Genomic DNA, 23,136 nt, shown 5'->3' on the forward strand with positions numbered 1-23,136 from the left:
CTTCCTCCCATTCATCTACACTGATTGAAGTGGATTTAAATTAGTAGTGGAACTACATGTAGTTCACTACTCACCAACACTGACCACAATGCTAACCTTATCCCTGACTTTAAATTAAGACCAAAAAGCATATTTTTGTTGTCATTCATTTTTAAGATACAGCACTTTTTCATGTGCACGTTTTGTAACATATTTATATAGTCGAATTCATCAAACGATTCAAAATGGCAGATTCAGGCATTAGCGAAAGTATCACTTAGGTGAAAAGCTTTTTTTTTCACCCAGCCAATGAAATTGCGTTTACTCGCCCCAAAGGCGCTGATTGGATGCATTCATTTATGATGCTTTTTTTTGACGTATCAGCTAGGCGCGGAATTTGAAATACCCTACCAGCAAAGTCCGTTCTTATTTTAGCTCAATGGCAAAGGCAGTTTCACAGTACTCTGTGACACCAGCCATGCTAACGACACAGATAGAATAAGCCACCAGTGTCTTTGCTGGCGACGTGAGTGCAATACTTGGTATTTAGTTATTGAATTAATCTAACTTAGATTTGCGCGTAATTGCTCATATTTGTGTTGTTGGAATTTGGAGTGGGACCCGCCAGTCTGCTGTTCAGGCCACACCATGAATGTCGGTTCACATTTACAGTAAGTTCGGTAGCTAGCTAACTGCTTTTATTTCCCCCACCCAGCTAACGTTAATCCTGATTCCTTGCTAGCTAACTAACTGTAACTAACAGTAGCTAGCCAACTAATATTACCTAACTATTTCCTATTTTCCTACTTGGTGAATAATACAATATTTGATACTAGAGTTTCTTTGCTGATACAAATTGCAGTAATAACGTTACTTTGTTTTGATTGACATAAACATATTGTCATCCATGCTAGAAGTTAGCTAGCTACAGTTAAGCAGAAGAGAAAGGGGTTCAAACTGCTGTTAAGTTTTTAAATCAAATTCATTTGTTTTACAGGAGCTTTGAGGAAAGTTTGAGAAACTATACTGGAGACGACCCCCTAGATCCATGGGACAGGTACTGTAACTTGTACATGCGTTTTATTCCATTATTATCTTCATAGAGGGGGCCACCAACAAAAGTAAACAATTAAGGGTTATGCATCTGCCATTGATGGGATATTTTTGCATGCAAATCTCACCTGGTTTGGGAGCAACAACTTTTTTTGTGTGTGTGAATATTTATTGGTGTGTAAACTAGCTTTACCATACTTTTACATTATTTCAGATTTATTGAATATCTAGAGAAGAGATTACCTGCTGAAGATGCCAAGGGGATGTCTCTTGTGCTAGATCGTCTAGTACAAAGATTTCTCCAAGAGGAGCGCTACTCCAATGACATCCGATACGTAAACTACTGCATCAAATGTGCAAGTTATTATGATGAGCCCATCAAACTGTACAGTCACATATACAGTAAGGGTATTGGCACCAGAGCTGCAGTCCTTTATGTGGCGTGGGCTCAACAGTTTGAGCAGCAGGGCCTGCTTCAACAGGCTGACGCCGTCTACCAGAGAGCCATGGAGAACCAAGCTGAGCCAGCTGACACTGTCCTTCAGCAATACAGGTAACCTCCAACACTTAAGTTAGAATGCAAATTATTGCATTTGAATTACATGTCAAAATTAAGGACTCTATTGACTGAAACTGATTAAGTTTTAACCTTTCCATGTTGTGTTTATTGTTGATACATCTAAATGTATTCACAGGAGGTTCCAAACCAGCTCTTCTAGGGGTGGGACAGGGGCATCAGGTGAGACTTGTTTTCTTCCTTGTGGACTGGTTCTTTGACTAACGTATCCACAATCTAACCTGAATTTTTTTATGAAAACAGAAGGTGTACGGAATCCTCTTCAGACTTCTCACTTGGTAAATCAGCTGCAATCCCACAGAGAGCCTGGCCCACAGTACAAGGTGAGTTACCACATTTCAGATGTGATAAGAATCATTTCTCACGTTTGTTCATAGAAAGTGATCAACAGAGAAATATAAATGTTTCTGCCACAGGACCCCGAAGGTCTGTCCCAATTCCCTGCAGACAGAACAGTTCGCATGTAAGTCTTTATAATGTAATAACAAAATGTTTTAGTGTGTGTGTGTTATATATATATATATATATATATATATATATATATATATATATATATATATATATATATATATATATTTTATATATTTTATAGAAAAGCTAATTGTATTCCCTCTAATGAAACGACTCTCCCGCAGAATCTCCCGGTCTGAAAATGTGGTGGTAAATAAACCCAATCAAGGACTGGCTGTAAACTTGCAAACAGTGTCGATGTACCATACTGAAGACCTCATCTGCGAAGGGTCTGAACTTTGCTTTGAGGAGGCCCGAGCCAGACGATACTTTGTGAGATGCAAGCAAGTGGAGAAGCAGAGAGAGTTTGGTAGGATCATATGACTTTCTAACGCAGCGCTGTTGCAGCCCACTCCTCTAACAGAGTAGAAATGCAAGGCTGTATTTTATAGTGTAGTCAGACATCAATATGAACTGGCCACATGACATCCTTTACAGACACGCTTTATCTAAATCAAATGCACCAACAGCTGAGTGTGCCTCACTACCACACTGCCAACTGTCAGTTTTGACCAATGTGTGTTTGTGTTTTATTACCAGAGGAACGTCAGAGGTTGGCTAGAGAGCAGGAGGAGGAAGTGATAAGGATGAACCAACTGCTGGAGGAGCTGGAGAGTAACCTCGGTGTGAGCTCTACAGTTCAGGGAAGCTCAGCCATTGCTCCACCAGTGCAGGTAAAGGGAATCCACATGGCTCCTTAACTTCAGTTGTTTCTATTGTCGTGGTTCCCATAGAATTTGTAGGACCCTTTTTTAAATGTGGCATGCACTTCTGTTTTCAGGCATCCTGCACACCTGCAACAGGACTGAATCCTGGGTTTCTACAACAGTCCTTTAGGCACCCTCCACTCTCAAACAACCTCGGAATCAAACCCACTCCAGGCTTGAGACTGAATAGTGGACAGGACCCCAGAAAAGGCACGGTGAGGGAACCTGAGGCCCACTCTCAGCGCATCCGTCTCAGGGTTCCCATCACAGACACCCTGCTCTCACAGATGTCCTCTCCCCCATCTGGACAGGTCGAAGAGGAAAACACCTCCCATAGCTGCTCCTTTCACCTGCCAAAAGCACCAATGGGTGACTTGCGTCAATGTACAGAAGCACCAAAATCATCTGCAGTTGCTCCACAGGCATATTCTCTACAGGCCTCTCTGGTTCAACCCCAACCAGGACAAAAGTCTATTGGATTGTCATTTGGATCGGCCCCAAAGAAGCCAGCAGCCTATGAATCTGAGTTGCAGCACGGGGGAGATCCTCTCCAGGATTTTCACTCCCAGTCCCAACTCGGTGGCTCAGTGAACTACCTCCGCAGCAGCTTCCAGCAGCACAATGGCAGAGATTCCCAGTAAGTGATAATGAGGCATCATGTCTCTAGATTAGTCCTCGTTTCAGATGTGTCATTATTCACAACCCAAATGTCATTATGTGTTTCTAGCCTATTTAGCTCTGGCAGGGCGAGACACCTCAGAGATGTAGGTAATGAATTTGTTTTTAATTATTTAGGCTTTTGTCATCTAAGCTAATCATTTCCCTTTGTTTTTCCAGTGAGGTGTCTGTCAGTGAAGCTACTGAGTCAGAGGTGAAATTAGATGGTAAGTAAAATATCATAATCTGGGCCCTTTATTCTCATCATTAGTTTTCGTATGTGAATTAAAACGTTTAACCTCACTCTCTCTGTCAGTGTCACAGGGAGGGACTGGGAACCTGTCCCATATCACTCCTAACACCTCTTTGGGACTGGTGCAAGCCACCCCGTCCAGGGTTCTCCCATCCCCAACAGTCAACACACGGGAGGCACTTGGTGAGTTGGGTACTCAACTCTTTTCATTTACTGAAATGAAGGCATTTCTTCATACATGTTTTGGTCAATCAGTCATTGTGTGTTGTGTTCAGATATTGGTGATTTAAATTCAAAGGCAAAAAAAAAAAAATGGTGCTCAAATCAATCACTTCCATTGTGCTGTCTGCTACACTCAATCCCTTTTTTGGTGGAGATATTCAAATGTATCATGTGTGTATCATCATGTGTATGATAAAGGCAGTACAACCAATGGAGATTTAGCATAGAGATCCTATTAAATTACTAGAGGGGCTATGTCATGAACCTGAATAAAAGTTCCAGAATGGGGTGAAAATGGCAGCCATATTGGTCAGGGAGGAATGAATGGCACTACAGTGATGATCCTGATTTTACCTATGCAGGAAAATAAAAGTAAGGCATGTGATACAGTGCGTTTGGAAAATATTTAGACCTCTTGCCTTTTTCCACATTTTGTTACGTTACAGCCTTACTCTAAAATGGATTAAATAATTTCTTCCTCTCATCAATCTATGCACAATACCCCATAATGACAACGTGAAAACAGGTTTTTAGAAATTTTAGCAAATGTATTACAATTTAAAAACAGAAGTACCTTATTTACATAAGTACTCAGACCCTTTGTTATGAGACTTAAAATTGAGCTCAGGTGCATCCTGTTTCCATTGATCATCCTTGAGATGTTTCTACCACTTGGTTAGAGTCCACCTGTGGTAAATTGAATTGATTGGACATGATTTGGAAAGGCACACACCTGTCTATATAAGGTCCGACAGTTGACCGTGCATGTCAGAGCAAAAACAAAGCCATGAGGTCAAAGGAATGGTCTGTAGAGCTCCAAGACAGGATTGTCGAGGCACAGATCTGGGGAAGAGTACCAAAAACATTCTGCAGCATTGAAGGTCCCCTAGAACACAGTGGCCTCCATTATTCTAAAATGAAAGAAGTTTGGCACCACCAATACTCTTCCTAGAGCTGGTCGCCCGGCCAAACTGAGCAATTGGGAGAGAAGGGCGCTGATCTGTGAGGTGACTAAGAACCCGATGGTTACTCTGAAAGAGCTCCAGGCGTCCTCTGTGGAGATGGGAGAACATTCCAGAAGGACAACCATCTCTACAGCACTCCACCAATCAGGCCTTTATGTTAGAGGGGCCAGACAGAAGCCACTCCTCCATAAATGGCACTGACAGCCTGCATGGAGTATGCCAAAAGTCACCTAAAGGACTCTGACCATAAGAGACAAGATGTTCTGGTCTGGTGAAACTTTGGCCTGAGGAGAGGCAAAGGTCGAGAGCCATGCGTCCTCCGAAACCCAACATAGCCGCACTGCTTCTTGACACAATGCCCATCCAACCTGGAAGCCAGCCGCACCAATGTGTCGGACGAAACACCGTACACCTGGCGACCGTGTCAGTGTGCACTGTGCCCGGCTCGCCACAGGAGTCGCTAGTGCGCGATGAGACAAGGATATCCCTGCCGGCCAAACCCTCCCCTAACCTGGACGATGCTGGGCCAATTGTGCGCCGCCCCATGGGTCTCCCGGTCGCGGCCGGCTGCAACAGAGCCTGGACTCTAACCCAGAATTTCTAGTGGCACAGCTAGCACTGCGATGCAGTGCCTGAGACCACTGCGTCACTCGGGAGAGTGTCAGCTAGCACTGCGATGAGATTCTTGATGAAAACCTGCTCCAGAGCGTTCAGGCTGGGGTGAAGGTTCACCTTCCAACAGGACAACGACCCTAACGGCCCGGACTTGAACCCGATCTAACATGTCTGGCGAGACCTGAAAATAGCTCTGCAGCGACGCTCCCCATCCAATCTGACAGAGCGTGACAGGATCTGCAGAGAAGAATGGGAGAAACTCTCCATATGAAGGTGTGCCAAGCTTGTTGCGTCGTACCCAAGAAGACTCGAGGCGGTAATCGCTGCCAAAGGTGCTTTTACAAAGTACTGTGTAAAGGGTCTGATTACTTATGGAAATGTGATATTTCAGTATTTTATTACATTTCTAAAAAACTGTTTTTGCTTTGTCATTATGCGCTATTGTGTGTAGATTGATGAGGGGGGAAATAACTATTTAATACATTTTAGAATGAGGCTGTAACGTCACAAAATGTGGAAAAAGTCAAGGAGTCTGAATACTTTCCGAATGCACTATATATCGAAATTGTGTAATGGAATTGTCAACCTAAAATATTGTAATATAATTATACATAGTTTATACAGGTTTTATACACATTTTCTGTATAAATAGCCTTTAAAATATATGGAAACGGACCATAAATATTTCAGATTTTGTTTTCTTGGAAAGCTGTGAGTGCTATTGTATGATAGAATATCAGTAGTCGTTGCATTTACAACATGTCTAAGTCCTATCATCAACTGATTTCAGCCAGTATATGGACAATGGCTGTGGATTGACTATATTGTTTGAATGGAATGTTGGCATATTGGCAGTTAATTAGAAAAATGGATGGAATTATTCCTGTAAAACTAGCTGGCTAGCTACAGTAGCTAACAAACATGCAGTGCAGATGATAAATGATTCAAATTCATTATTTTGCACCATCTTATCACAGCACTGGAAAACCATGGTTTACCAATTCCCTGACCAAAATGGCTGACCTTTGTCATCCCATCCATAAGAAGGTTCATGTCCATTCTAGAATTCTAATTCCTAATTATATGGTCCTTTTAGTATCTCACCTCTTTACCTTCCCATCCAGATGCGATCATGGACATGTTCCAGGCTCCAACCCTCATGCAGGAGGAACAGTTCCCCAGCATGTCAATGCATCAGGCTGAGAAGAGCTTTGATGCTGCCTACCAGAGAATGGGTAATTCAATTCCCCCTTCGATTGTAACTTCTCGACTTTTTGTTTGTCTATAGGTTAAATCAAAAGTGTATTTACAATTGCAAAACACTTTACAGTAAAACAATAAAATAGAAATGCATAATGGCAGGTTGTCCTTTTTGATTTTACATTGTGGTTAAACGTCTTTTTTTCTCCCCTCTTTAAAAAAAAAATGTTATTTAAAGGAGGCGCCTCTTTGTTCAGCAAGCCCCCCAATGCAGTGCCTTTCGCAATTTTTCAGGATGAGAACGAGAACAAGGAGAACTGCAGGTGAAGCATGCAGTTCTTCTCCTGCATCACATTTTCTTTGCTATCTCCTTTAATTCTCAAAGTAAATTTATGAACACTGCTTTATGGTGCTTTTTCTGCTCCATTTAGTGCTACTATGGTGAACAAGGCTAAGACACCAAGGGCCCTAGCAGAAATCTCTGTATCTAAAAGAGAGAAACAAGGTGTAAGTGCAAAATTACATGGTGACATACTCATTTCCATTTAGCAAGGACTCAATGAAAGAATATGGTTGGGTTATGTTATTAAGTTGTGTACACAATGCAAACCTTTATCGTTTCGTGTGTATGTGTGTTTGCTCAGGAATCTCCTTCGGAATTGATACCAGATGAAAGCACTATGTGGGGAGCACGCTACAACTCCCTGGCCACCTGCCCCAACAGCACCAGAGACTTTTCCCTGTCGGCCCACCTGGTCTCAACGCCCTTCCAAAACAAAGCTCCTTCCTCCTGGAACTTTGAGCAGGACCAAGGTAGCCCTCTATCTGAGCTCATGCATAGGATGCATGCATCCCAATTGCCACCATAGGGCTCTGGTCAAAAGTAATGCACTACATAGGGAATAGGGTGCCATTTGGGATGCAACCATAAGCAGTTCAGAAATGCCCTCACCTGGTAAACGGTGTCTGTTGTTCAGAACAACAATGTGGTCTAAAGCAAGTACTTGACCTTTTTTGGCTGACTTTTTATTTTATTTTTCTCCTCCCTCTAGAAAATGATCACCCCAGAGGCTTTAGTGGTCCAGAAGAGGGCCCTTTCCTGCGACAGCCCACTAAACTCAGGTACTTACTGGTAACCGGATATTGTAGACTACCAGTAACTGCAGTATACTGTACGTTTTCACTCGAATGCTCGTTGGTCAATGTTTTTGAAATGTAATCAAAGTGTTTGGGTCAAACGCCTCCATAGTGGAGATAATGAGTTTGTTTCCCCTCCCTCAGCCCTATCATAGAGCAGAGCCCACCTGATGGGATATCTGAGACCGGCGCTGAGTGCTCTATGAGGGTGCAGGGCTTTGCTGAGCAGGGCACTATCGTGGGGGAAGGGCTAGCCCTGGCCCAGCGAAGCCTGGCTACCTGCTCCATGACTGAAGTGCAGCATCATGCCCCGGCCGCACTGTCCTTCAGAGACCAGACTGCCCCCCTGGCTCATACTGAGGGGGCAGGGGCCAAAAGCCCTCCTCCCAAGGCCTCTAAACCAGACTGGGATGTCTATGTGAGCCCAGAGCAGTCTTTAAAGCCAGCCTGTCCTCTCTCACAGTGTGCACCTGCGGAAGAGGTATCCCTTTCAAAGAGCCAGATTGATGCCTTCAAATCCAACGTTGATGTTTCAACTAGTCCAGAGAAAGCCCCAACACCTGCTTTCGATATCCCAATGAGCCCGGAGTGTGCACCCAAGCCAGACTGGTTAGTGGTAAAAAGCCCAGAGGTTGGGGTTGAACTCGACTTGGATGCCTTCATGAGTCCCTGTCAGGGTCAGAGAACAGATGGCTTCCCTCTGAAGACCATGGACATCCCTATGAGTCCCGAACCATCAAAGTTTGGCTCGGATGTTACCATGAGTCCAGTCCATCCGTCATCAAGGTTCAGAATGGATATTCCTATGAGTCCAGCTCCAGAGGTGAGGTACGGCATGGATATTCCTATGAGCCCAGACCAAGGGTCAGAGCTGTTCTCCGACCCCTGGGATGATGAGCTGATCTCTTCCCTGCTCTCCAAACTGCCCATGCCACTCACCTCCCAGCCAAACTTCATCACCTGGCAGTGCAAAGTCCCCAGCATCGCACCCAAGATGACCATCAAGATGGGTAAGAAAGTCTTGGTGTGTTTACTGGCTGTGACTTTTTTTTTTTTTAAATCACCCTATTTCTTTAAAAAAAAAAACATCTAAAAATCACTTTGATGTTCATACATAGGTGAAGGCTCCTTACGGGTTGACTGCGTCCTCGGACAGGGTGCCTTTGCCACGGTCTACCAGGCAACTGACCTGACAACCTCAGAGAAGATGATTTTAAAGGTAGGAATATTAATTTAAACTTGGTAACTCCCCTGACCTTTCATGAATTGATTGGTGACTGTTTTGGTGCTGCCGTTAGTAAAGCCTGATAACATGACTGCTTTATAGTGAAGTGACCTTATCCCCACAATTCATGCATTCCTATTGAATGCTTGATTGTCCATTCTTGTGTGTATCTTGATCTGTACATGTAGGTGCAGAAACCAGCCAATCCATGGGAGTTTTACATCAACACTCAGCTGAATGCCCGACTGCAGCCGAGCGTGCGTCACCTCTTCACCAACATCCACTCTGCCCACTTCTTTCAGAACGGCAGCGTGCTATTGGGCGAGCTCCACAACTGTGGCACCCTATTGGTGGGTAGTAACCCTTCTTCAGCACCCACCATATTTTATCAATCAATTGAACATCAGGGCTACATCTGTGTGCGCTTCCCTTCACTGATTTGAAAGGAAATGACTGGTATTAAAAATATGATGGAAACTCCCTGTAGCCCATGTCTCGACCTATCCAATGCTTTTAGATATGTGGAAAGTAATGAACAAGTTTACACTAAAGGAGAAAGGAGATTGGGATGCACCCAAAGATGCCACACTGGAGCACTAAATGGAGTTAGATGTTTATTCCCCTCCAGAACGCTGTGAACCTGTACAAAAACCTGACTGACAAGGTGATGCCCCAGCCTCTGGTGATTTACTTCACTGTCTGCATGCTGCACATGGTGGAACAGCTGCACAGCATCCACATCGTTCACGCTGACATCAAACCAGACAACTTCCTGCTGGGAGATAGGTAGGGATGGCTCCTTACTGGTGCTTATGTCTCTCGGATGTGTTTTTGTTTTCCCTGTAGTCATTTCTAGTAATGGGTGGATGCAGTACTCTACCAGGGCTTACCAGAGGCTCTTCACTGTGCTAATTGTCTGTTGTGTTTTAGGTTCCTGGAGAACAAGTCTTTTGACCCAGATAACCTGTATCATGGCCTTGCCCTGATTGACCTGGGTCAGAGCATTGACATGACTCTGTTCCCAGAGGGCACTTCGTTCACTGCCAAGTGTATGACCTCAGGCTTCCAGTGTACAGAGATGAGGAGTGGGAGACCATGGAACTACCAGGTAAAGTGTGTCTGTCGGTGGCAAGTGCGTGTCCTGTAGTGATATGGGTGGATGTCCGATACGACCTGCTGAGAATATTAACTACGTTTCTTTGTGTTTTAGACCGACTACTTTGGAATAGCTGGAACGGTGTACTGCATGATTTTTGGAACATACATGCAAGTAACACAGGAGGGTGGTGTGTGGAAGACAAATGCAGTATTTAGAAGGTAACCCTTGAGTAGGAGTGCTAATGGCTTTTATAGATTCACTACTTTTTGTTGCTCTGAGTAATCGCTTGAATATTTTTGTTTGTGTTTTGAAAATATCCCCCTTTTTGACCTAAAATATTTCCAGCATAGTTCAAATTCACACTACCTTCTCCTTCCCTCTCTCTCTCTTCTCCAGAAATCCCCACAGTGATCTGTGGACAGAGTTCTTCCACACTCTGCTGAATGTGCCTGACTGCAACTCCCTGCCCTGCCTGCGGAGCCTGCGCAGTAGACTGAGCACCGTGCTCCAACAGAACTACAGCAACAAGCTGCCATCGATGAAGACCCGCCTGGTCATTCAGCTGTTAGAAAGCCGGTCGGCACGAAGATAGAACTCCCAGAGAACCTTGATAGTCCTGGGTGCTGTTCATTAGGTATAAAATGAAAGTGGTCTGAAACGGAGTGGCACAAGGAGATGCTGTGTGAACTTGTCCACTAAGAAACATTTGTTTTTGTGTTTCGTAACAAAACGTTGTCAACACGAGCCTAATGTACACAACCCTGGATGATGGGTATTACTGCCATGTCTCATCTCTACTCCATTTGTAAATATAAAAGATTTACCTTGAATTGGGTCTTGAATTAGCTACCTTGAATAACCTTTTTTATTCATTGTCTATCTTTTTGTCCATTTGTAAATTACATAAATAGGGAGATTGATGTTGGAGATGTTATGGTGTATTTTCATTTGTAAATAATTAAAAACCTTTTCAGTCTGCCAAGTGTAGTCATGGTCATGGCCTCTGTTTGGCTTTCAGTTGGGTCCCAACAGAGATCACTGGGGTGCCGTCCGCATTTCTGATGCTTCTGGGTGAGCACGTGCAGTCAGACTACTTTGGAATTAAAACATTTGTATTGTCCCCTAGATTATTTGGAAATTGTCGTCTTTCTGCTCTGTATGCGTTGGCCTACCTATTGTATTACATTGACATAGTGGGCTGCCTATGCGTGGGCAGAGAATGACGTGGCTATTCTATTTTCAAGGAATGTAACTTTTTTTTAAATGATTACACCACAGGAGGTTGGTGACACTTTAATTGGGGAGAACAGGCTCTTTGTAATGACTCGAGTGGAATGGTATCAAATACCCCAAACATATGGTTTCCATGTGTTTGATGCCATTCCCTTAGCTCAGTTCCAGCCATTATTATGAACCGTCATCCCCACAGCAGCATCCACTGGATTACACTATAGTTTACTACAGTCTAAATATATATTGATAAGGGAAAAAAGTGGAGGGCGCTCAGAGCCAAGTGCAATCAACATTTAAAACGCGAGCGCCAGCTACGAGCGAGCATTGCGTCTTTTAATTAACTATTGATGACCTATTTGTCTGCCTGCAAATCGTCCTCCTAAAAGGTAGGCTATATCCTATATGTACTATTTAGCTCAAGAGAAAGTGCATGTGTCGTGTCCGCTTCCATCATTCTTGCTTCAAATTCCGTAGCCATACGTGCGAGATCAAGTGCGGTCTCAATTACAGAGTAGGCTAGAACGGGACAGTTATTTTCAAGGAAATGTTCTTCCCAAATATAATTAGGCTGTAGTTTACCACGTTTCCTATAAATACATATTGATCACCTATATTTCTCCGTCTTAAAATCTTCCCACCTCTAAAAGGTAGGCTATAAAAATAGCTGAAAAGGAAGTGCGTGTCTCCCCAACTCTGCTCTTTCAAACTACATCTAGCATATTGGCTAATATAGCCCAGTAATACCCATGGTCTAATGTCATGGGCCATGTGAGAATCTGGTCATTTAACCTATGTAAGTTATTGTTGCGCATTTATTATTGCTTATTGTCCCAGCACAATTGCTGGGACCATGGCTTGAAAGTGAGCTGCGGAACAGTGGTTGGCTTTGGGACCCGTTTTTGCGATTGCGGATGCCATATGAAAAGATGCGGAGTGGAATGAAGAAATGTGTCCAGCACAGACATCTAAATCCAATTTTAATGCAGGATGATGTCACTAGGCGTCGCGCTTGTTCATAAAGCTAAGCAACGTGCAATAGATTTAGTGTGTAATTTTAAATCCGGTATTTGATATCTCGCTAAATACTAATACAGCATATGTGTGTGTACAGTAAACCGAGTATTTCACAGGCCATTTACCAGTCATTTTCCTGAGACTACAGTAGAGGTAAATAAAGGCAAGGCAATTATTAGTGATGTTTCCATACATGAATCCTATCTGGATCTAGCTGTGTCATGATTATAGATGGGTTAATGCACCAGCAGTATACAGCAATCAGATAGTGGTTTTCATCCTGAAGACAGAGCTAGAATGCATTCTGAGTAAATTATATTTCCATGATTTAGACTGAGAGAACATAACAGATCAAAACAAACGAAGCAGGTCAATGAAGCTTGTATTCTGTTGTTTAGGTTATCAAAAGAAACTCCAGCTGAAGATTTTCACTGGATGTTATCCACACTGTATACCAGAATCTGGACATGTATTATAGTGCATTATATAATTGAAGATTAGGAGGAAGTGATATATGAAATGACCACAGTTACTAGCCTGGATCCAAACCACATTTTTCAACTGGAGCAATTCAGTTTCAAGTCATACCAAATATTATTTTAAACAGCACCGATGCCTCTGCTTGGCACTCGGCATTAAGGAAATGGATTGTTTTGATAAGCCCCTTTTGGCAGACTAGCGTCCTGTCCTGGGGTTGTACTGGTGCATCAAACTGCCTCCTGCTACAGAACCAGGAGATAGGCCATCCTATGAAGGCTTTCTTACAATTTAGTTTGGATCCAGGCCACATACTTAGTTACCACAATCTGTACCCCTACCGTACAGTTCCCTCAGAAGTGCCTCTAGCTTTGCCACTGACTAGTCCCATTGCCAGCCAGACTGTTTGCCTCCCACTTACAGTTCTGGTCTCCCTCTGATGCCCTCTGCTCTCTGCATGCTTAATGAGATTATTTGTTGTGTTTGGTCACAGGGTCTGAGTTCCAAATATCAACCTAATTTCCCTGTTGGCCCTGGTTAAAAGTAGTGCACCATAGAGTGAACGGGGTGCCATTTGGGACGTATACAGCATTGTCAATTATGTCACTATCTGAAGCCTGGGAGCTGAAAAGAGAAATGAGCGCAGCAGTGACGTGCTGCTCTTGGTATTGCTGCTAATTAAATCTCCAGGCAGCTGGAAAGGTGATGCTGCAACACACCTGCCTTTTAGGGCGGACGCTAGAGTATACCCCTCAAGGGGGTTGATGATAAAAACGTGCCTCGGTCGTTTTTTTCCCCTTTTCCATCCCCTCAGGTGCGAGTGATGTCAGAGAACATCAGAACAGGTGGTTCTCAATAAACTCCTGAGAAAGCGCACTTTGAAAGTGACCCTGTTTTATAAATATCGGATTTTATGCCGTGGCTCACAGTGGGGTGTTTTACATACATTATCATGATCTGTTCTGCATAACATTGTCCATCCAGCGGGGCAAAGAGCAGAGGAACAGAAAGGCAAAAGCCATTTGTTTGCTGAATAGATATACTGTAGGCGCGCAAGGACAAAGGGTCGGGTGCGACTGATCATTTGAAATGCATCCAAAAACTCGAGAGAAGATAATTATCCGGTATATTCAAGCCACTGTGCTGACACCTTGTAATGAGAACCTAGCCACCCTAGCGAATGGGGGGCATTTACACATAGCAAAAACCTCATAACGTTGAATATTCATCAAGGGCAATGACTTTTAAATTTGGTGTGTTCCATTGTGTGAGATATTAAATGTCACAAACTGAAAATGTCATTTATAATTGTGCGGTGGCTTTAATAGGCAGCCTTGTGTGAGACTTAAGCCACAGGTAGCAGAAGAGAGATGGGTCATGCCTTGCTGGCTGCCCTTAGTGGAATTATTACTTCCCATTCCAACGGCATTAAGACGAACTACAACCGTGTTGATTAATGAGCGGTTTCTGAGGGATTTGGGATTCCTACACGTTTTCGTCCAATGCACCATAGCATGTGCCTTGGTTCTGAGGGCCAGGAGCCAGCTGAAGTACCTCCCCACGGTCTGCTGTAGTCACCTCAGAGCAGAGTAGTGAATCATAGTGACACTCCTGAGAGGTCATTTGATGTTAAAGTGTCATTTGGTTTGATGCTATGTGACTCTCTACCTTGGCCACAGCCAGTACACTTATGAAAAGAGCCACTGACATGAGAGATGTGGCTGAGCCATGAAAAACCTCACCAAGGTAACCAATTATCAAGAAGTCTCCTTGCTTTTGTTTCCCCAAGGTCTCTCTGTTCAATGTCGTTTGCAGGATCACAGAGAATGGTGTCATTCACAGGAGAATGAAAGCAACTTTATTCGAGACCGTTTCCCCTGTACTGATGATGTGCTCATGATGTTATAATTCTGACCACAGAGCTGTACCCCTGAGTGCAGGGCAGGGGGTATCAATATTATATATCTCATTCACTTCGGAAAAGAGAGGAACGTCAGTATCCATCCTGGCAACGTTGCGTCTATCATTTTGCCACCAGGAGGATATCTACATAGAATTCTACTCAGAGACCCCATAGACACTCAGAATGTACAGCTGACGATTTGACACAATGGTTTTGATACAGCTGATGTTTTTGCGATATAACAGTTTTACACAACCATTGTACGTTGCGATTTATTTTTGTGCCGAATAACTCCATTGTATCACAAGTGACTATTGTGCCAACTGTATGGTACATCAGTTCTGTATACGGGCTGTAGAGAGAGGTGTGATCTCCTTCCTGTACATTAGGCTCAGCATTTTCAAAGGTATCTCTGGGTCCCAGTCCAACACTATATTTCACCCACAGCGACCAACTCTGTTGTTTCCTTCTCAGCCACAGCTGTCTGCTAGAAACTGTGTGCAGGGCTGTTTACTAAGCTCATCATTATTGGCTTTCTCATCAAAATCAGATTAGGGGGCACTGCATAATACATTGAAGCATGGTATGTGTCACATCTGTTGAAATGCGTATCTGAGAAGAACGCTCTTCTGGAATAGCCTGGCATATGATGAATAAGTCTGCGCCCCCAAGTGGCTCCCTATGTAGTGCACTACTTTTGACCAAGAGCCCAGGGCTCTTGTCAATCGTTTTGCACTATGTAGGGAATAGGGTGCCATTTGGGACACAGATGAGTTTCCATGCATGGCACAGGTGGCTCAGAATTGCAGGTTGTGCTCCTTTCTCTATTTATTGTGACCTTTTTACCATCGCTGACACCTGGGTTTTGGGAGTCTCATTAGCATAAATATATTAATAGCAAGAGAGCACAGTGGGGATGTAAATGTTAGCTGTCAAAAGATGATGCAGCACACAGTTAGTGAGACAAACACCCTCTGCCCCCCCTTCCCCCTCCTACTGTCCTCTCATTCCCAGTCTGCTGGAGCGTGTGACAGGACTCCAGGGAGAGAGCCATAGCACTGTTCCTGCATCAGCCTCATCAAGGCACTGTATTCTAAATCTGCTCTGTTGTCTTTGTTGGAGGCTGAGTAACAAGGACCTACTCCTTGATTTGGAGACTCGGGGCCCATCCTGAATTGCACCTTATTCCCTACACAGTGCACTACTTTTGACTGGTCAATCCTAGCTGTTTATAGTAACACTCCAGCTAAAGTGGTCAGGTATAATTTAGCACGTATCCTTCTCTTTGTTCTGGTATTGTTCCATGTGCACGAAATATAAATACTTGTATGTGGGCGGGTGTGCGACAGGGAGTGGGAGTATAGCTCTGTCTGTCTGCTTTCACTGTCTCCAAGGTAGTGTCGCTTTGTTCTGACATTAGGAGGAATCCGCAAGCATAGACTGAAACATAACACAGGGGAATGAACTGGTCTGTTTACATCCATAAAGATAGACCTGCACCTGTCATTCCAATGGGCTCACTGGACAAACAGGTGACTGGGAAAAGAGCTGATTGGGCTAACGGCTCTGCGATGGAAATGGAAAGCGGCAGTAGACCTTCTAGAGGCGCCACCTCAGACCAAAATAGCTCAACGTGTCAGTTTGTTACTGTAAAGTGCATTATAGCATCAATATCCCTGCTATTTCATCTCCAGTCAGCTGTGTTTGCTTGTGTCTATGTGGCCATCTAAGACTCAGTTTTGACTTTGTGTATTTTAAACTATGCATGTTGTATTTAAAACAAACCGAAATGAATAAGCCCAAATTAATATTAATCAGGAACAGACACATACTCTACTCATAGAGTATCCCGAGTGGTGCAGCGGTCTAAGGCACTACATCTCAGTGCAAGAGGCATCACTACAGTCCCTGGTTTGAATCCAGGCTGTATCACATCCGCCCGTGATTGGGAGTCCCATAGGGCAGCGCACAATTTGCCCTGTGTCGTCCGGGGTAGGCCATCATTGTAAATAAGAATTTGTTCTTAACTGACTTGCCTAGTTAAATAAAATAAAAAAAATAAATAAAAAAAATAGAACAAAGTCAAATAATGTGAAATGCAAAACTCTGTATTTGGTAGAAAGAATACATTCTATTCATTTCTGGATATATCTTTAGCTAAAATATGCAGGAAATGAGAGGAGGCCTAATCAAAGGAGACAGCAGGAGCCCTCTGGACCTCAGTGCTGGATGATGCTGCCGCAGATTCACATGATGCTGCAGCATCTTCCCACCTTGACTGTGGCTGAGCCAGGCTTCACATTGTACTGCTGTGGAGCCTGCAGTGTCTTTCTCTCCCTGGCACCTTGTTCCAAACCATTCACTAGCACCAGCTGTTTAATGAGGGCAGGGTAGGGATGTGAGACGGTGGTGCCGGTCGAGGTCTCTAGGGCCAGGCTGTGAGAGCTTTGCGAGAGGGCCGAGGCGGTTGTCACTCCCTGGGTGTGGGTCGAAGGGGTTGTCACTCCCTGTCTCTGAAGGTGCTCCATGTGTTTCATGATCAGGTTGTCCGCCAGGTGCCTCAGCTCCCCCTGGTCCATGAATGATACCTTATCCCTCTGTCTGAGTGGGGCGGGGCATTTCGGAACAACAGTGGAGACTTTCGCCACCTGGGTGGGCTTCCTGGTTGGCTGGCTAGTTGTCCAGGCAAGGGTGGAGTGGTATGACTGGGCAACAATGCCCGGGAAGTGTTTGAGCTTTACCTCCATACACTTATTCCTCATCTTCTTCTCCAGCCATTGTCTCTCCGGGGTCAAGGTTATCGCAGGGGAGGGCTGGTTCAGAGTGGCTCTGGTCTGGGGGGGTTTAGTAGCATGAGTGTCGGCTGGCTGGAGCATGGTGCTGATGGTGGTAGTCTGTTCCACAGTTTTGGTGGCTGGTGAGGTGTCCTTTGCTGCAGCTACAGCTACAGCAGTAGCCTTCTGCTCCCCCGCTGGCTTGGTAGTCTTGTTCTTCAACCTGAACTCTGTGTTGAGGTGCACTCGTCCAGAGAACACTGCCCGGCGGTCAGTCACGTTGCCCATGATTTTCCAGTTGCCTTCGCTGCAGGAGGTGGGGGGCTGCAGGGGCGTGAGGTCGCCCACGTACCTGGTGACCAGCTTGGGGAAGCCCCAGAGGCGCTGGCTCTGCTTGCGGCGGACGTGGGACTCCAGCTTCTCCCGGACCTCCTGGGAAATTAAGGGGATCCTGGCACCCTGAGCGTACATCATAATGAGTTTACCCTCCGCCCCTAAAAACTGGCATGGAGCCTGGGAGTGAGGTGGAGGGTTTACACCCTGTGGGAAGAAGGCTGGAATGCTGACAGTTTTCCTAATGATCTCGGATCCTTTCTTAGCCTGAGAGGTGGTTGAGGTGTTGGAGTGGGTGGTAGTGGTGGACGTTGGGGGGGAGGTTGAGCTGGTGGTGCCTCCTCCCTTCAGCCTCTCGGCGAGCAGCCACCTAACGATTGAGATCATCAGCACAGCAATCCTCCAGCGATTGCGGGCCACCTTAGATTATAGTTTGGATTCGATTAGTTTTATTGTCTTCAGAGTATATGTTACTTTTCACAGACTTGTACATTTAGACGAACACCTAACCAACAACTCATCACCCAGACATTTTAACAGTAGTGGTTGTGTCTCAAATGGCACCCTATTTCCTTTATTTGTACACTATGTAGGAAATAGAGTCCCATTTGGGACGCAGATTAACAGTACATTTCTACAGACCTTCTGCGTCACGTTGAGTTCCAGGCGTCTGCGGTGCCAGCGATGCAGGAGGGGTGGGTCTGCTTTCCTCGGCACTACCTCAAACAGCTGTCTCACCGTCAGAATCTGTCTCACTGTCGGAGTCTTGGAGTGGTCTGGAGTGGTCTTGGAATGGTCTGGAGTGGTCTTGGACCAGTTTGTATGGTCTGTGAAGTCAGCAGCTCTGTCTTTGCAGTCAGGGAACGTGACAGTAGAAGGAGCTGCCACAGGACTAGTCACAGAGTCCGCTTTAGTCTCCATCAAAGTCCAGTTTCGCCTCCAACCAGTAGCAGCAGGCTGATGAGGGCTGGGCTGGTATTCAAGGGGCAGAGGGGAGTCAGAAGGAGACACGTACCTAGAGGAGCTGCAGGAGGAGCTACGGGAGGAGAGAATGGAGCAATGGTAACTGTCCTCATCTTCCCCACCTCCTGGTAGCTGGAGGCAGGGAGTGGCCTTTGAGCTAGGACTACCCACTGGGCTAGGATTAACTCGAGGGCAGGGACTATCTTGACCATCTGGCCTACAGCCTTTCGGGTATATAAACCTGTCAGGTGGAGGCCGTTTCTTACAGGTTTGGCATGTGCTGCCATCACTAGATCTAGAGGATACAGAAGATCTAGAATGTGATCTATAATGTGATCTAGAAGATGATCTTGAGCGGCATGAGTCAGAGCACAACTTGGATTCAGAGCAGCAGTCCAGGTCCATCTCAGAGGTGAGGTCCTCTATCTCTGACTTCTTCATGTCCAGAAGTTCCTCCAGTTGTTTGAGGTAGCTGTAGTTGAGCTGCACTCCCTCTGTGAACTTAGTGACCAGCTCTCTGCAAGAGAAAATACAAGACTGGGTTTAAATTGAGTTCAGAGCTATTCATTTTCAGGATTCTTTTTATATTTTTTACCCACATGAAAGATCCCTTTGAATACACAATGAATTATGAAGGATGAAACTTACGGGTCAATCTCCCCGAAGACATCATCCTGTGAAGAGAAAAATACATGGGTGTATAAGATAAGGATTTTGAAATATACATTCTAGTTGTAGTGCCTGCATTTATATGGAGAGCTGTGGTCGTATAGTGGTAGTCACTCCGCATTGCTAAAAGGACAGCGTAACTGCAGCTATAGTTCTCATGTTTGTGGGCATGGAACAGTTTGTGGGAAGTTTGTGACAGGATGGCTGATAGTCCCGCGTCAAACACCATTACACAAAGAAGTAAAGTCTACTGGCGGCGCGCACTTACATCGTTTTTACGCAGATGGATAGCCCAGAACAGGAGCAAGAGGAGAATCAGGAAAAGGTTGAGCCCGATGACACGATCTGAGCCGAACTCATCTGATGTTTGCAGGAGCTGGGCCACACGGAGGCCCAGGTATTCTGCTGAAGTGGTAAACATGTTAAGTTCTTCAGTCAGACATCGTCATGATCACTCGGATATAAAAGATACGCGTCCGCTTCGATCCAGTGCTGTTCTGGTGATTGCGCACTCTTTTACAAATGGAAAACGTGGGGTTGAAGCAACGTTACTGCTCTGTCCGATACACTGAAGGTTTCTATCAGGTTACAGGTGGTTGTGGGCCACATAAGTAGCAGGTGCGCGCAACGCTATTATGACGCAAACTTGATGTGTAGCATAGAATGAGGAATTAGAATACAATTGAATATACCGGTTTGAATATGATCTCTATGACGTGTAGTGCGTTACGCAATCACAGTAAACAGTAGATGGGTATCCCAACGCATCCTGAATCGAGAACTCTATGGCCCAATATGCCTCAAAGAGAAACTCCCGTATACTGTGTCCCTTTATACGCCACTCTAATTTACCCTATGGACAATGTATTTCATAGGCTATTTCTTTTTGCACTTTTGGTAGACCTACCTATCGTGTTGTTTGAAAATTCCACAAATGAAAGCAAAACATCCTCAATTTAGAATTTTAAAAAATCCAGCGTGGGTTTTGCTAGTCTACGCAGTCTGATTTGGAATATTTTAATAGTCTATGAGCCAGTGGGATCGGTTGGGTTTACTTGGGTTAACTATGTCTAATAATGATTTTCCTAAAGGTCTATGTCACTAGAGTTGGAAAATGTGGGATAGCATTGCAGCAATGACAGCTTTCTGTGTGTTTATCACTCTTCCTTTCATCCCTCCATCCCATTCACTTTTCCATATGAATTTAACCCTTTGACAAAAAAATTTATTTAGTTATTTAGTTATTTAGTTATTGCTCAAGTGTAGCCCTCCCTTGACTTTAATCATATATAATTGGAAACCGTAGATCAGCTATCCATCAGAAACATTTTTGGAATGTAAAATTCGAATCAAATCCAATTTTATTAATCACGAACACAGTTAACAAGCAGGTATAATAGGTGTAGTAAATGCTTACTTGTACAGTACAGTACAATATCAATAATAATCAAAAGTCAAATAAAAAATATAAAGTAAGACGGTAGTATGCATAGTAATTCAAATGTACACAATAAGATATATACAGTATAAATGATGAGTGAAATTTCAACTATGACTGTATTTTTACGTATAAAGTGGATAGTATCTTGGTTGTGTAGTTGTATAAACAGTATATAAGTAGAGCATCAAATCAAATGTTATTTGTAATTTGTAATTTAGCATTTTTCAAACACCTGAAACAGCTGTTTCCTGCAATCTAGAGACATAATCATTATTCTTAATTCAAACATATGTCTAATTTTCTGCATATCTAAGCATGCCTCTTCAGCTGTCTGTATCCTGGTGATTATTTTCTTTTCGAAACTAAATATGCTTATCTCAACAACAACAAATGCTATAAATACATCTGGGTAAAAGATTGAAAGGAATGTGAGTCTTATTCAGTACATTTAGTTATTGCTTGCTTTTTTAAAGGCTACCAACCTTGCCAGCAAGCATGCCAGATAATATGGAGATGCTGTATCTTAATTTGATCATCCTGTTGCTGCAGGATTATTTCCCTGCTGTAGCACACTGGCTCAAATTAAGATCCTACATCTGTAGTTAGACAAGCCACCTTCTCTAACTTGATAGCTAATTATGAGGTTGGGAGATAGGTTCCCAATCTGGGCTAGCTAAAGCCAACTTCATAAATATGCTAGGTGTCTCGTAGTATTAGCGAGAACCAAACAAAACCAACAACATCAAAAAAATATATAAAAACTGTCAAGATTATTATTGCCCTCCTCCTGGAAGATGGAGTAACAGTTTGGGTGCTCCCCAGACCCGTAGGTGACGAAGCAGAACAAGTCTGAAGACCGAAATGCTAAGGGAATACATATGCATTCACATGGTGCACACTAGTTCACAAACAGTATGGAAAACAGGCAGGATGAAAAGTTCTTACTTGACCTTAGGCAACAAAAGAAAAGCAACTAAAGAAAAGCAACTTAGTACTATCCCAAATGGCACACCTATGGCCCCTGGTCAAAAGTAGTGCACTGTATAGGAAATAGGGTGCCATTTGGGACGTAGACATAATCATAGTAACAACCATCTTATAGCTCCATCTATACTGGTATGTTGCTAGGATACTTTTTTTTAAACTCTTGAGACCTTTCCATTATATTGCCTGTGGCACTGGCCACTTCTCAAAAAAAAGAAACATGTTTCACTCCACATTCCCTTAGCACTTGTGTCTTCAGACTTGTTCTGCTTCATCCCCTTTGGGTCTGAGGAACACCCAAACTGTCACTCTGTCTTCCAGGGAGAGGGCAATAATAACAACTCATGTCAGTTTTTCTTCTTGCCTTGGGTCTCTTCTCCGTCCCCAAGCCCCGAACTGAAGACAATTTCAGCCTTACAACCTACTGTGCAAAAACTGGTCAACGTTTTTTCTATGTGATGACCGTTCAATGTGATGACTGTTGAATCAATGTGGAAAACTGATTGGATTTGCAAAAAGTCATCAACGTAATGGAACTTCGTTTTTTTTTCACTCAACTTTGAACCTAAATCCAATGACATTGACATTTTTTGGTGATTTCACATTGAATTGACATTAATTGACATCTCAACCAAATGTAAATTCAAATCAAATTGAATTAGTCACATGTGCCAAATACAACAGGTGTAAGATTGTATCATATTACTCCAGTGCTAGCCTCTCTACACTGGCTTCCTGTTAAGACTAGGGCTGATTTTAAGGTTTTAATGCTAACCTACAAAGATAGGAGCAAGCCAATGTAATGCTATCTTTCCGATTTGGTCCTGCCGTGCATACCTACACGTATGCTACGGTCACAAGACGCAGGCCTTATTGTCCCTGGAATTTCTAAGCAAACAGCTGGAGGCAGGGCTTTCTCCTATAGAGCTCAATTTTTATGGAACGGTCTGCCTATCCATGTCAGAGACACAGACTCGGTCTCAACCTTTAAGTCTTTATTGAAGACTCATCTCTTCAGTAGGTCCTATAATTGAGTGTAGTCTGGCCCAGGGGTGTGAAGGTGAACGGAAAGGCACTGGAGTGACGAACCACCCTTGCTGTCTCTGACTGGCCGGTTCCCCTCTCTCCACTGGGATTCTCTGCCTC

The 23,136-nt window shown here is 44.0% G+C and overlaps 2 protein-coding genes across 2 annotated transcripts; one reads left to right on the forward strand and one right to left on the reverse strand.

Moving 5' to 3' along the window:
• The first annotated feature begins 369 nt into the window (after positions 1-369).
• LOC110522100 (mitotic checkpoint serine/threonine-protein kinase BUB1) lies at positions 370-11,181 on the forward strand. The gene is made up of 23 exons (XM_021600220.3): positions 370-650; positions 977-1,036; positions 1,247-1,585; positions 1,728-1,771; positions 1,853-1,932; positions 2,026-2,072; positions 2,245-2,429; positions 2,660-2,793; positions 2,901-3,463; positions 3,664-3,710; positions 3,800-3,919; positions 6,663-6,773; positions 6,977-7,061; positions 7,170-7,245; positions 7,383-7,551; positions 7,791-7,860; positions 8,020-8,885; positions 8,994-9,094; positions 9,289-9,450; positions 9,729-9,886; positions 10,031-10,208; positions 10,311-10,417; positions 10,596-11,181. The coding sequence occupies exons 1-23, from the start codon at positions 628-630 to the stop codon at positions 10,789-10,791; spliced, it is 3,921 nt and encodes a 1,306-aa protein (XP_021455895.3). The 5' UTR covers positions 370-627; the 3' UTR covers positions 10,792-11,181.
• A 5,737-nt stretch (positions 11,182-16,918) lies between these two features.
• LOC149984098 (uncharacterized) lies at positions 16,919-19,398 on the reverse strand. Its single transcript, XM_090232490.1, has one exon. It carries the CDS (start codon positions 18,318-18,320, stop codon positions 17,073-17,075), a length of 1,248 nt encoding a protein of 415 aa, XP_090088616.1. The 5' UTR covers positions 18,321-19,398; the 3' UTR covers positions 16,919-17,072.
• Positions 19,399-23,136: the final 3,738 nt, after the last annotated feature.

This window comes from Oncorhynchus mykiss, chromosome 4 (assembly GCF_057628025.1).
Source record: "Oncorhynchus mykiss isolate SJ-2025 chromosome 4, ASM5762802v1, whole genome shotgun sequence".
Classification (NCBI taxonomy): Eukaryota; Metazoa; Chordata; class Actinopteri; order Salmoniformes; family Salmonidae; genus Oncorhynchus; species Oncorhynchus mykiss.

Bases quoted from the DNA above. Each gene is read 5' to 3' on its own strand.
- LOC110522100 (XM_021600220.3), top strand. From the start codon at position 628: ATGAATGTCGGTTCACATTTACA. The intron at 9,095-9,288 runs GTAGGAATATTA...CTGTACATGTAG, and splicing joins CAGAGAAGATGATTTTAAAG to GTGCAGAAACCAGCCAATCC. The intron at 9,887-10,030 runs GTAGGGATGGCT...GTTGTGTTTTAG, and splicing joins AACTTCCTGCTGGGAGATAG to GTTCCTGGAGAACAAGTCTT.
- LOC149984098 (XM_090232490.1), bottom strand. From the start codon at position 18,320: ATGATCTCAATCGTTAGGTGGCTGCTCGCCGAGAGGCTGAAGGGAGGA.